The 14,441-nt window shown below is 47.0% G+C and overlaps 2 protein-coding genes across 2 annotated transcripts in view; both read right to left on the minus strand.

Annotated features, from left to right (window-relative positions):
- The window catches only part of LOC149339717 (uncharacterized), a 40,365-nt gene extending 36,429 nt beyond the window's left edge, over positions 1-3,936 (minus strand). Inside the window, exon 1 of the mRNA XM_089550553.1 lies at positions 3,835-3,936. The gene's annotated coding sequence lies outside the window, so the exon portion shown is untranslated. The remainder of the gene's footprint in view (positions 1-3,834) is intronic.
- Positions 3,937-4,051: 115 nt separating this feature from the next.
- LOC149339719 (cytochrome P450 3A24-like) overlaps positions 4,052-14,441 on the minus strand; it is a 33,643-nt gene continuing 23,253 nt past the window's right edge. The window contains exons 7-14 of the mRNA XM_089548400.1: positions 13,010-13,155; positions 11,800-11,909; positions 11,586-11,730; positions 10,747-10,907; positions 9,335-9,426; positions 6,757-6,900; positions 6,459-6,621; positions 4,052-5,807 (exon numbers count right to left, since the gene is read on the minus strand). Coding sequence (XP_089404526.1) covers positions 5,730-5,807; positions 6,459-6,621; positions 6,757-6,900; positions 9,335-9,426; positions 10,747-10,907; positions 11,586-11,730; positions 11,800-11,909; positions 13,010-13,155 — 1,039 coding nt within the window. The 3' untranslated portion in view covers positions 4,052-5,729. The remainder of the gene's footprint in view (positions 5,808-6,458; positions 6,622-6,756; positions 6,901-9,334; positions 9,427-10,746; positions 10,908-11,585; positions 11,731-11,799; positions 11,910-13,009; positions 13,156-14,441) is intronic.

The following is a 14,441-nucleotide window of genomic DNA, read 5'->3' on the forward strand; positions in this document are numbered from 1 at the left end:
GCAAAGGCTGTTCTGTACAGGCGACAAAAATTTCTTCTCAACCAGACTAATGCGGCGCTGATATCTTCCGGTCGGTGAGAAACCGGAAGGTACTTACGAGCATACCGAATACGCGTTCTCATGAAAAAGTAGGCATACATGCTGCACTGCTCCCAGCGCAGGGGGGGGGGGGGGGGGGGGGGGGGCACCACACGTGTTGCACGAGCGGCGGTGCGCAAGTTGTAGTGTGAATGCCTCGGTCGCTTCTAGTGGCTCACTTTCGATGCCATTTCCAGGCACGATCCCAATATTCACTTTCTATGACAGCGTAAATTTCCGTTTTCCAGTTCATCAAAATGCTAATTTTAACAATTAGTCAATTTTCCCAGTGGAACAGTCTAACAATCTCCTCAGTACAGGAACATCAGCAGAAAGACTAGCAGAACTTTCTCAAGAAAGATTGCCTATCTTCACTCCATGGTATAGTGAACTAGAATACTCATAGTATTCTAGTTCACTATACTCAATGGCCACCGCTCGCAACCTTTGAGCCCTGGTGGTGTCAAAATCGTACTTGTAACAAACGTGTTGCAGCGCGCCCCGACGCATTCAATAACAGTTGTAAAGCGAATGTGAGCTTGGATAGGCGTTTTACAAAACATCTAGGAATCTGAGCGGAAAAGAAGGAATGGTTAGTGAGATATCAGCCTACAAATTTGTGATTCCTTGACTTCTTCACCCCATGCCTACAATGCTGCTACTTCTTTCTTACACCGTACAGCTCAGTGGAAATGCAAGAACAGCGATGTCGATAGCAATAGGAATCCCGGGGGAACTATCTATTAAAAATTAATAGCATTTTCGAAAGGTACTGAGGCTCGTGCGGAAAATTTGTGTTGTGGTGTCAGGATGGATGGATGGAAACAACTTTATTACACGCAAAAAAAAAAAACTTCCAGGGTGGTCCCCTAATGGTCCAGGAGCCCACGGGCATGTGCTTCACGTAAAGCCCGATCCACCAGCCATTTCTGGACGGCGGGCTGAACGGTCCTTAAAGCAGCCTCCCAGGAAGAATGAGTGGGATGGGGGGCACTGCCTTTGGGGAAGGACATTTCCAAAGGTAGTCAGTTGATGCCTCGAGGGCCGAAAAGGGTAACATCATTGGTCTGTCTATAAAACTGTAATCCAGTGGTTTTCCAGTTTGTTTGTTTTTTTTTTGCAAAAATGACCCAAGGCCGAAAAAACTACTTTGGAAAAAAACTGGTTTGGAGGAAAACAAATGAAGCAGTAACTGTCTCGCATATCTCGGTGGACACCTGAACCTCGTTGTAACGGAAGGGATAAAGGAGGGAGTGAAAGAAGAAAGAGGTGCCGTAGTGGATGTCTCCGGAGTAATTTCGACCGCCTGAGGATAAGCGCTGTAGACAGGCTGAGGATCTTCAACGTGCACTGACATCGTACAAAATTGGTTAATTAATTGGTTTTTGAGGAAAGGAAATGGCGCAATATCTGTCTCACATATCTCGGCGGACACCTGAACCGCGCCGTAAGGGAAAAGAGGGAGGTAGGAGTGAAAGAAGAACACACTGGCTCCTTTTGCGTCTCGCCTCCATCGAAACGCTGGCGCCGCGGTCGGGTTGGAAACCGGGTACGGTGGCACCCACTGAGCCACCGCGGCGGGGCAATACTGTGGAGCCGATTTTATTGTTGCGAAAGCGACACTACGCTAGTCGCCTAGCCATTTCGCGGAGCAGCTTTGGAAAGGCCAAGCTGCGCATGCGCAAAGAGCGGGTGACGTCACACGGCGCACAGCAGGCGCGCCGGGGCAACACCCTCTCAATATAGAGAAGGTGTTGACCGGGGCCGCCGCCGGAGCCGGTGGTGGTGTAAACTTTATTGGCCACGACAAATTACAGGTGGTGGGCAGAGCCCCCCTCATGGCCTGCGGGAGTGGCCCACACAGTGGGTTCCTCCCTTACAAATGGTGTGCCAGACCCTGGAGGGCCAGCCTGTTAGAGGCACTGGTGATGGCGAGTCGTTGGTCTTGGAGTGCTGAACTGGACATCAGCTGTTCCCAGTAAGTGAGTGCCACCTCTGGGTGAGGGGGGTGCGGGTAAGTGGAACAGGTGAGCAGAACATGCAGAAAGTCGCCTGGTTTGCCACATAGTCGACAGGAGGAGGAGAATAGGTCAGGGAAGCGTCCGTGCATGTCTATCGGGTATGGGACCCGGCCGCGCGCTCACCGTCGCCTCGCCGACAGTCTCCTTTTCTCCTTTTCTCTCTCTCTCCCTCTCTGATGCGCAGTAGCGACTGCGCATCACCATCTGCATGGTTTGTGGTGTATACAAAATTGGCAGCGTCTTACCTAAGCTATGCCAGGATATACGTAGCCTGAAGTGAGGGCGAGGTGTCCACATCTCGGTGGACACCTGAACCAGAGGGAAGACTCATAACTGCCTCTTGGAACAGTGGACACCTCAACCGTGCTTTAATCTACGTGGCAGTAATGACGGGTGTGCGCGGCATGGGTTGGCATTGACAACGTTGTACCAGAAACCGCGGATGCTGAAGCCATAGGCCGTCGGCGTTCGTTGTGTTCATTGGCGTTAGCATTGACCACGTTTTACACCCCGATCATTTTAAAGAAAGGAAGTGCGCATAATGGCTCCGTGGGTCAGTGGGCGCCTGAATCGTGATGAGAGAGAGAGAGAGATGTGAGCTGTGAGCTGCAGGCATTGATAAGGTTGGGCCAGAAATGCGGCGCTGAAGCCATAGGCCATCGGCGTCCATTGTGTTCATTGGCGTTGTCAACGTTTTGATCCTTTTAAGGAAAGATAGGCCATACTCAACAACTACAAAGGCAGCAGGATGCGGTACCCACCACCGCACAAATATTTAAACAAAGAAGAGGCTGTCACATAGAGACAACTTCAAACGGGGTCATATCCAAATCTAAACACACTAAGTAAAATTCACCCCACACTTTACGCACACAATTGTCCGTGGTGCCATGAAAAACCTACACTGTATCACATCACATGGGCATGTCAAAAAGTCAACATCGTCCCAGTTATACAAAACCCAAGTGTGGAGCAATGGGAGGGTCTGCTCTCCAGCGACTGCCGCGATGACCAGATCGGTTTGATACGGCGAGCTCAGCTGACGGCAGCATCCAGCGGAGCCCTGGAATAGGGGCAACCGACCGTTGCGGATGGACTCATCTGACCACATAAAAAAACCTTGTGCTAGAGCCGAATAAAGTTATCCTATCTATCTATCTATCTAGGCGAGCGCGCGCGGCGAGGCACGCCAGCTGTGCGTAGTGACGTCACTTGCTCCTCGCGCATGCGCAATATGGTCGTGCAAGAGCACTCGAAACGGCGACACTCGATGAAGGCTTGGTTTGGTTGGTTTTATGGTGTTTAACGTCCCAAAGCGACTAAGGCTGTGAGAGACGCCGTAGTGGAGGGCTCCGGAAATTTCGACCACCTGGGGTTCTTTAACGTGCACTGACGTCGCACAGTACACGGGCCTCTAGAATTTCTCCTCCAAAGAAATTCCACCGCCGCGGCCGGGATCGAACCCGTGTCTTTCGGGTCAGCAGCCGAGCACCATAACCACTGAGCCACCGCGGCGACTCGATGAAGGCGAAATTCTAGACGCCCCTGTAACTGTGCGACGTCAGTGCACGTTAAAGAACCCCAGGGGGTCGAAATTTCCGGAGCCCTTCACTACGGCGTTCCTGATAGCCTGAGTTGCTTCGGGACGTTAAACTCCATTAAACCAAACCATTCTAGAGCGCTGTCTTTCGTCCTGCCGCTATTTAATTCCCTATTTCTGAGACCCTCTCCTTACCTCCCAGTGTGCCTGGCTGCAATCCTCTGCACCGGAGGCCCTGGCTGTTAAGCCGCCGACCTGCTGGGGGAGTGTTGAGACTCACAGGTAACGTAGTCAGCGTTTAGAGCAGGGACGAAGAGGCGTGGATGGGATTTAGAGCAGAAAACACGAAAAAAGTCTTTATTCATGGTATTTATATTTTGATAACATTGCTTGCCTTTCCAGAGACCCAGGTGGTGACACAATGGCACTGCGCAAACAGAGCTTTGATGCCAGGGGCGTCCTCATTGAAGCTGGGGCCCCGCCCTCGCAGTCACTCGCCACAGTCACGCAGAAGGCGCTTTGAACCTCAGTTGTTGTTGAGACTGAGAGAAGGATGAAAAAAAAAATTGCACGGGCCTGCCAACTGGCTCCAGCCGAGCCACCACCGCTGCCACGTGCAGATGAGAGGAGTTAAAAGATCAGAGGAAAGAGAAAAAGGAAAGAAAAGACGCGCGTCGCCGCAACAACCGCGTCCGCCGAAGCGGACGCTGGCTGAAAAAACAGATAAGCGGCCGTAGCCGCGCTTCGTCACCACCTCATCCCCAACCTCAGTTGCCGGTCCTCCCGGCAACTAATACCCGGAAAGGAGGCCTGCCGTCGGCCGCGTCCGTCGGTCGCCCTGGCTAATTGACCACGAGCGTTCGAACCAGCACGCTCCGTCCTTGTCTTCCGCACGTCGAGGTCGCCTTTTAATACGAGAGCATTAAAGGGCCCGTTGCCCATAAAATCTCAAAGAAGCTTAATTTGCTGTTTAAATAAACCCCTTTACTTGTACTGCTCTATACTCATTGCCGCTCCTTTGCTTAAGTATGCATGCTGGACTGCCACTGCCCCAAAGAACAACATAATCAGGATCGGCTGCGGTTTCCCGCTCGCTTTGCACATTTCACAGCGGACTAACTGGATGGAGCTGAAAACACACAAGCTCAGGTTCCTCTGTCTGCCCGTAGTGGCCTCTTGAAGAACGTATTTGCACACTTTACTTCCACAGCAATGTTTGCAGCTTCATGAGACGACATTATGTAAAACGTCATGAAATTGTGGAACGCCAGATAAAAATTCTGCAGAGACACTTAAGACTGTTTGCTCGCGGGAATGCTGTCTCACAACTCGGTGGACACCTGAACCGCGCCTTAAGAGAAGAGGCAAAGAGTTAGGAGGGTTCAGAGTTGGGTTAATGACATCCTAGTCAAAATAAAGCAGAAGAAGGGGGCCTGGGCAAGGCATGTAATGCGAAGGCAAGATAACCGCTGTTCCTTAAGGGTAACGCAGTGGATTGCAAGAGAAGGCAAGCGCAGCAGCGGGCGGCAGAATGAAAGTTGGGCGGCCTTGGCCCTGCAGTGGGCTTAGTCAGGCTGAAGATGATTATGACTATTGACCGTGCATATGTCGTTGGTTCGAATCCCTGTCTCAAGCTAGCCTCCATCTTGGCTATCACATATAAGCTATATGCAACGAGAAACAACAAAACATCGCCCGGAACGCAGTACGACAAACGGTTGCGTCATAATTTTGGTACGAATGTTCTCGGCAAAACTGGCGCCACCGGCCAGTGGCGAGTATACTATATAGAAGAACGACATTATAGGATTGCCTAAAGTGGCGGATCCCGGCTTGCTGTATGCGTCATACGTCTACTTGATGCCGTCACCCTTTTTTGCTTGTCATCTCTGGTAGTTTCAATATCACCTGCGAGTACAGACAGACACACACGCACACATTCTGCCGGCTTTGGCCGTAATGGGACTAGTAACGCTTTCGCATAAAAACAGGGATAGTCTTTCTTCAATTTTGCAGTACTTTCCAAGAGCAGCTGTTGCGACGACTTCTGACATTCATGCGATGAACTCGAGAAGGTATTGTCCGTTGCGCTACTCTCGTTTTCTGACTCCCACTTTGATTCCTTTGGCCGAGAGCATTCCGTAGCCGTTGCGGAATTCCAGAGGAACCTGAAACAAGCGCAGCACATCAAAGAACAGCAACACCTCCACTCTACAGTGGGGCTTCTAGATGGCCAGAGCAAACACGATATGCCAATACCTCGCAGCCCGGTGCATTGTTTTCATGGGGCTCGTTTTGGTGGTGTTTTGTTTTAAGTTAAAATGAAGTAGCGTAAGCCTCTCTATCGTCCTACCCTATATTCACGGCAGTCGACAATTTTGTTGGCGCATCAGAAGTTCATTTTTTAATCGCGCCACTGAGAAATTCAGACCACAAGATATCTAATTAGCAGACTTTAGTTGTTTGGATGAGTCTCTCTTCTTAGACATCGCATTAGAGCGGCTGCTACATACCTGAGCATGTAAATCTCGAAACGAACTCTAGGTACCCACTTATGACCATTTATGGTCATGTGTTCAGTGTGTGCCTGTGCAGGCTCTAAGCATGCATAAACATACGCCATGACGGAACAGTTTATGTGGTTAAAACATATATATAAAATCGATGAACTGTGACATTCTTTCCAAATTTTTTACTGAGCCTGATTCTACAAGGCTCGGAATTCTTGAAATGCCTCTCTTCAACGCTTACTGTTTTTTCTCGAACAACCAACGTGGAAAAGGGGAAGAAATCAGTACGACAGGTGTGCCTACACTCACTTTTGTCTGTTCAGTGCGGACCAGCTGAACATTCCGGATAGTGTGGAGCACAGAAATCTTCACTGTCTGCAACGCGAAGCGCATGGCAATGCAGTTGCGCGGACCAGCTCCAAATGGCAGGTACGTGTACGGCTGAATGGAGCCGATGTTTTGCTCACTGAACCTGGAACGGTCATTGACAGACTCACTGAGGCCCAAAGCGTGGCGGAAAAATTGAACATCACTGCAGAACCGAATGGACCACAAATAGAATGGAAACTACAAATCTGCAAGAGACAGCGGAGTGCTTCTTTCTAACCTTCCAGGGTTAAACGTCAGCGGGTCCGGAAAGAATAGCGGGTCATGGTGCAAGGCATAGACGGGAACTGTGATGATGTCGTCCTTCTTTACTTTGATGCCGGTGTCTCCAAAAATGTAGTCTTGGCAGGGTGCTCTCTCGAGTCTGAAAAGAGATGAAAAGTTTGATGTGCGACTCTACGATTTGCCTTTTCTTAACTAATTAACTATCGTACAGGCTTAATTGGCGATAATGGCGCTAGGTCTTACCGTGTTACTGGCAGTTACTGTTTGTTTTCTCCTACCACATAACATTACAGGCCGTTTGAGATGTCTGAGGCGAAAAATCTCGAATGGAGAGGAACTGACTCCAGAAAAGCGTCCCGATAGGACTCGTATTTTCAGCCGAAAAGGAGTTGATTTGTGCACTATGTCAGCTTTTCTGAATTAGAAGTAATTAAGACGTCCTTGCCTTTCGTTCTAATATTTTATAAGTGCAGTCTCAATACAGTGTTTTAATGCTACTCGCATCGCGGACGCGCGCAGACCTATTCGAAATACTTCGCCCAAACGTTCATAAACACTTTAGTGAGAAATGTGCCCACTACTCTGGCAATGGCGGCCCTTTTTCAACACCACGCAAGTATCGATACGGATGACAGCCGTTAACCCGCAGGTATCTTCAATTAAATGCGTACAAAATTGCTCACTTTGGCAGAAACGAATCGCCGTAGATATGCCCTCAGATACCAGAAACTTTTGGCTGCATTCAGAGGGAAATTTTCCTTTGATTATATTAGAGAGTTTTAGTATAGCGGGCTTTGCGTAATTGCGTGCATAGCGGAATAGCGGGTCCAGAGTGCGCATGCGCAGAACGCTAACGGGGAAATAGCGTTAGCGTACGCACGCAATTTTCAGAATTTAGCGTTGCGGCATTTGCGCCCTTAGCGTGGAAACATGGCGGCGTCCTTTCAAGCGACAGCCGCCCGCTTCAGCCGATTCAGCAGCTCTTGCGATTCCGGTCGGCATGTTTACCGGCAACTACTGGTGTTTTTGCTTTTCGCTATGGCTTACCTTGCTTCGACGATAAAGTTTAAGCTGCAATTCAGCCCTGTTTTTAAGATACGCTCTCGATTCTGGAGCGCGCAAGCCTAATAGCACCTCCAGCTGCACTGCTACCGTCTGCAACGGCCCGAAACGCAGCAAAAACCAGCAAAAACGTCTGGAACGAGACAAAAATAGATTTGGAGGCTTTTCGCGGTGTTTTATGGACATAAATTTTGTAAAGAGAGTTTATATTAAATTTACAAAAGTTTTTTAAACATTAGACGTCATGTGATAACAAATATTCTTGCTCCAACGGCTTGTAGTTAACATTGCCTTTACTAGATGGCGCCACTATTTTACGTTTCTATTTTATTTTTTTTTTTCAATTTCGGGGTAATTTTGCAGACGAAAATGAACGCTGCACTAATAATTCGTTTAACAAACTCGGAAATATTATACTTTGGCAAGTTAGCGGCAATGCCAACCATTTTAGAAGGACCGTTGGCATCCATGTCAAGCAGATGGCGTCTAGCGTTTCCAAAGCGCTATACTAAAACTCTCTGAGGGGATAAGTTGCTTGCGGCACGCTAACGTAATTTCCCTTAGGTCCGCTATCACGCTAACGCTATACTAAAACTCTCTATTGTCACCTGTTACTATCCCGAAGCGATAATTAGCAAGACCCCAAGAAGGAAAAAAAACTACGTAATGGCTTGCTGGCTAGGCGTTAGCGAGAGTAGTATGTCGGGTTTGAAAGGTACAAATCATATTCGAACTGCACTCAATGAGACTGGAATCGGTCGAACAAGGGCAGCTTTCAAATAAGCGTTCACTTGCACTGAAACCTCACTCAAGGTTTACAGAGCATATGCTACAAAAAACTGGTGACCTTACAATCGCTTTTTTCAAATAGGCTGCCTCAAGCGTTTCCTCCTCGACAACCTTCACGTCACTCAACGAATCATTACGAACGATAACAGGTCGCAATGGCTCAGTGACTTTGGTGTTCGACTGCTGATTCCAAAGTAGGGTTTGCAATCGGAACCGCGACAACAGTATTTCAATGAAGGCGAATGACAAGAGCATAAGTGTGCTGTGTGTGTAGGCGCGCGGCTGAAAACCTCACGTGGTCTAACTTAACCCGGAGCCCTCCACTACGGCGTCCCTAGCCCATGTGGCGCTTTGTAAATTTAAACCCCACAATTTACAATTTACAACTCGTTACGAGCCATAAATTAACTGAATGTGGTGGCAACACAAATTCCGAAAGAAGATTGGCTTGATGGCATATTTGTTAGAGTGCGATGTTAGCTCAATAATTTCATGAATGTAAATGAGCCAAGCACAACAGTGAGGAGAAAATGAGTAACAATAAATATTCATTACGCGCCTGTCTTTTTCCTAAAAGCGATTCGCCTTTTCGTGAGACTAATGCTGCTTTGCTCCTGTTGGTACCATGCCCAGATATTAATTCTTTATGGCAGTTTTCGGGCGAAATTCATGTTGACATAGAAGCCATACCATAACCATCATTATCAGAAGTGGTATATTACCGGGGCACAGGCGGGTACATGCGCAGCGACTCGGAGACAACGCAGTGCAGATACTCCAGCTTGTTGACCTCATCGAAGCCCGGGCGATCACCCTGAAATACAGAATAAATATATATTTTCTAAATGCAAAGGCTTAAGCACCGGGAATCACAACTTCACTGACAGCCATATATGCGTAGCACTTGCACCCTAACGCTTTCATTACAATGTGTCTCAGAGGCCCTGCTTAGCATCTGGTACGACCTAGCAACTTGTTACCAAAGGACGTGTACTTACTAGTCGCGCATAGGTCTAAGGTAGACCTTCGGGGTAGTGTCTGACCACCTCCCTCTCAAGCTTATTGAAATTATCACCTGGCCATGAGGGAGGGAGCGGAAGCTTTATTATCAAGGAAGTGTGGAAAAGTCTGATAGAGGAGATTGTCTCTGGAATGTGGCTCCACAGTAAAATGACATTAAAATGAAAGGAGAAAAATGCTAGGGTTTAAACGCAGTCAAACCGAGTAGACGTGCGAAAGCGTGTGTTCAGCCTGATCGGCTCATGGTTCTGCTTTGCTGCGTCGTCAGCCCGTCTGGCGATGATATTAGACTCGAGTTAAGCTCTCATCAAGGTTAAGTTGGTCTGCTTTGATCGCGCCGCAGATGGAAGTTGATGAAGACGATGTGCAATGCACGGCGCGAGAGTGTGGTGCAGTTTAACTCGAGACGTAACCGGCTGCCGCGATAGCGTAGTGCTCTCGTACAGTTGCTAACGAAGCTGATCTGTTCCCACTGCCGCAAATTCAAATGCTAATTGCGGAAAAATTTATTTTATTTGTTTATTGTTGCGAAAGCAACGCTACGCTGGGTGTGAGCGATTTGGCGGAGCCCCGGAGAGCCCCAACTGCGCATGCGCGAGGAGTTAGTGTGAGACAGTTACTGCGTAATTTCGTTTCCTCGAATACAATTTTAATTTTCATAAGCTGCACGAGCACTGAAAACACGGCCATAACGCACGCCAGCTAAAGATTTCGCCAGCTGTACAGCAGCAGCCTTTCAGCGGCAGCCTTTCGCCCTGCAGTAGTAGCTAGGCTAATGATCTTGATGACAAGCTCCTGCAGCTGCTCTTGCAGCAACTGCCATGTATTGCACATTTGCAGCTATTAATGCCAGTATACAAAGAGCAGATAGTGCAAGCAGCTAGGCACCATGGTGCAGTTTTTGCCAAAAGTAACCAGGCTGCATGGTTTGCTTCTGATTTGCATAGCAGAGGCCTCACGGCTTCCCTTAAGATCATAACGTTCTTTGAAGATGAGGACAGGAATTCTCATTACCATACAGAGATCTGTGCTTGAGGGCTGGCATAATAGCTTCAACATACGACTGAGAAGCAAACCGTACAGCCTGGTTACTTATGGCAAGGATTGTACGTACATGAGCTGCGAAACACTCGTCCACTTCCTTTCTGAGCTTGTCCTGCACTTCGGGATGAATGGCCAGCAGGTACAAGGTGAAGGCTATGGCACTTCCAGCCTTCTCTTGACCGCCGAGGAAGAAGAGTATGCATTGCGCCATGGCCTCCTCTTCAGTCAGCTCTAAAAAGGAGAAACAACTAGTTTTCCATTATGCAACGTTTGCAGGAACATGAATTGACTTTAGGCAGGATTTATGAGGTGAAGGCTGCACGTGTTTTTTACATTCATGGGTGAAAACATTAGTAATGAGTAGAAACTACTGTTTCCGTCCCATGCCTGGCTCCTTTGGTCGGTTGTTAGCACCATTAGTTTTGGATTTAAAGAGTTGTATTTTTGCTTTTCTTCCAAGCTCATGGCATAACAAGGATAGCAGACATCGCAGTATAAACTGCAAGTGCACTATAAGTAGTTTTACACTGTCAATACCTCAGTTCCACCATGATGCATGTAGTACTCGTGGTCTAGTAGGACTTCTCATGTCGTCCATCACTGTGGAAAACAATGGCACTGTCAACACACGTCAGCGCCACTCACGCCAAAAAGTGCACCTGAAACTAAAAATGAGGACACTCGTCGGCGTACGTAGCACAATTAATAAAACGCCACAAGTGAGATCAGGGAGCCGTGCATTCATTCTGAAGTAGTAGGAAACAAGACACGGGAGAGGCATTTGCCCTGCAGTGGGTTTAGTCCGGCTTATGATGATGTATTCACTCTTAAAGGTGGTGTGCTGCCTTTTTCTGTCTTGTCCTACCTAACCCACGACCGAAATGTTTAAAAATGTCATTGTTTTCATACTTTTTGTTGTCCCTGAAGAGTCCTCTTCCTCAATCTCTGAGTTCAGATCGAAGAGTCGACTGTCTCTATCATGGCTGCTTTCCAGTGAATTCCCGGCTCTTTCTTCATGTGCATTCATTAGGAGTCGGAAAAAGCTTTCGTCTTGCTAAGGGATTGACAAAACAAACGATATGACACGACCTACACGTTCGGGAAACGGGTGAAACTTTCTCACCTCTTCTGCTTTGTTTTTTATTATGCTCTGCAATACGTTCCTGAAGAACTGAAGCACACCAGGCGGGAGAAGTGAAAGGCCTATCATCTTCGCGAACTTCGGAAAAATAACTGCAAATAAGAAAAAAAAAACAATAGGGAACAGGTGTCACAAGTGATTTATTATTATCATATCATGGAAGACATTAGCATTCATACTGGATAACTAGCGATGCAACTCAGAGATGTACAGAAGACAAAAAGTTCTAACCCATAAAAGCTCACAGCGCGCAGTACTTCTAAGCGTATGTTTAACTATCGCTAAATACGCATACCGGCCGTGCGACTTGCGATGACTGCGGTCGCTGCCTGAGACGCTAACTCGCCGCATTTCTCAATTAGTAACTTTCATGTAGGCGGCCGTGGTCTGAAATTGTTTAGCCCACTTGGCTTATGAGCAGATGCGCGAGCCGTATCAGAAATCTACACAACCTCGCTTTCCATTCGTAATTTGAATAATGCTACGCAGTAGTGTGCAACTTGCCTTATTGCCACTGGCAATTTTTTCTTGGCCCTTCGCTGCAGCGCCATATAACGAACATTTTGTCTCCATACCTGTATGATACTGGCGTTCCTGGCAATCATCAGAAACCTTTCTATTACCGCTTGAAATATCAACACTCTGATCAAGACAGTTTTTTTGCTGACTGTTTGCTCCTTTCTTCTACCATGTTCAGTGTCTTTACGTACCGCCTTTACGGAAACTGATCCGCTGCGTAGGATATCATGTTCAAGAAACAAGGTGGCAAAAAGAGCCTTCTTTCGTTCTTGCAGCAGCGTAAGCACCAAATCTTAAACCGACATAGGTATTTCTTGTTCTCAGTATCGTCCGTCATCGCTCTCAACTCAGTCTCACACCTTTCATATGCACTGCAGAGTATTAGCCTCGAGCAGGCTGGCTGATACGAAACTTTCTGCATTTTATTTACTTCCATTAAATGAATTCTTCCTCTGTTCGGTTAAACGCAGTCAAATGGCCTCCGTTATATAGTGCAGAACTGGCCGCGGCATGTGAACTCTCTGTATATGTGAAGACTAATGAGCTAGTGGATTAAGGAAACCAAGAGTTGAAAACTACACAGAAGAAATAACGGCACTGCTATTGTCGTTTTTTTTTTTTAACTCTAAGTGCACCTGCAGCCACAGACAAATAAGTGAGAGGTGATACTCACTAATCAGCAGTATGCGAAGTGTGACGCCTTTGGGGAGGATCTGCTTCGACCGAGTGACAAACTCGTTCTCGTTGTCTGTATGAGAGTCCAGCTTCGTGGCGAAGACACATCTGGCAGTCACGTCCATTGTGTAATCCCAGAAGAACCTGTAACCCATACGCAGGGAAGAGATGCGGCAAAAGTCGCACGAACTAATATGCAACCTTAAATGCGAATGGCGGTGTTTATTAGTGTGCTTTCAACACGGGTCTCTACTCGCGGTTGTAATATAATCGCATTCCTAACAAGGACTTTTTTTCACATTTCTCTTCTTTCCCTGCCAGCACCTGTCAAGAAACTCTTTCACATCTTCCCTTCTCGCAGTGCAGGGTTGCACGAGAGATAATTTTCGCTAAGCCCAATCTGTCTAACTTTTATTGTAAAGAAGCCTCTAGCTCCCTCACTCAAATCTTGAGTACTTTATACAGAGTGGCCCAAAGTGTCTTTACTGCACAGTTATGTTTCAGATAGCGTTTCTAACGTACTTTTGTTTTCAGTGCGATAGCATCGCAAGCCTCAATGGGAAAAAAATAAATTGTTGTTGATAAAGGTTGCCCATTGGTTGGAGGAAAGTGACGTCATCAGACCGCAGAAATCTCATAGGCTGTAGGCAAATGACGCCAGCAGACTGGATAATTCCCATTTGCTGGAAAGAAGTGACGTCACCAGATCGGAAGTGATGTTACTTCCGGTAGAGGCATCACCAGTCTCTAATGCTACTCATTGCCAGCGCATAATGTAATTAGGTGTCCCTGTGAATTTTCTCCTATTTATTATCATTGTTTGCCATTATTCTGCGAGCTTTGCGGATTATGTGTCATGCTGCTGCCGTTTTGTGCCCATAATAAAGGAGGAATGAATTGACCAGCTACATTTACACATTTCTATGATCGCATATATTTGTCTGTCCGTCCTTACTACGAGAAAACTCGAGTAACTAAACCACTCTAGGAAAGGTATATATATATATATATATATATATATATATATATATATATATATATATATATATATATATATATATATATATATATATATATATATATATATATATATATATATATATATATGGTTCAGTGAGATTTGAACTCACGCTTTCAAGTACCAGTGCGGGTAGCGAATGCAAGAGAAGGGAAGGGGCAGCAGGAAGTCAGGTGGGCGGATGAAGTTAGGAAGTTTGCGGGGATATGTTCGCAGCATTTGTTGTAGGACGAGGTTAACTGGAGGGATATGGAAGAGGCCTCTGTCCTAGAGTAGACGCCGTTAGGCTGATGATGATGATAGCTAGAAAAATTTACCGACGATTACGTTACTTCCTAATGCGAAATTTGAGCGCAGCAAATAAGCTGTTTCACCTTTTCGATAGATTGAGGCAAAGAAATCGAGCAACAGA

The sequence above is a fragment of the Amblyomma mixtum genome, chromosome 6 (genome assembly GCF_055824585.1).
Source record: "Amblyomma mixtum isolate Tamu chromosome 6, ASM5582458v1, whole genome shotgun sequence".
Classification (NCBI taxonomy): Eukaryota; Metazoa; Arthropoda; class Arachnida; order Ixodida; family Ixodidae; genus Amblyomma; species Amblyomma mixtum.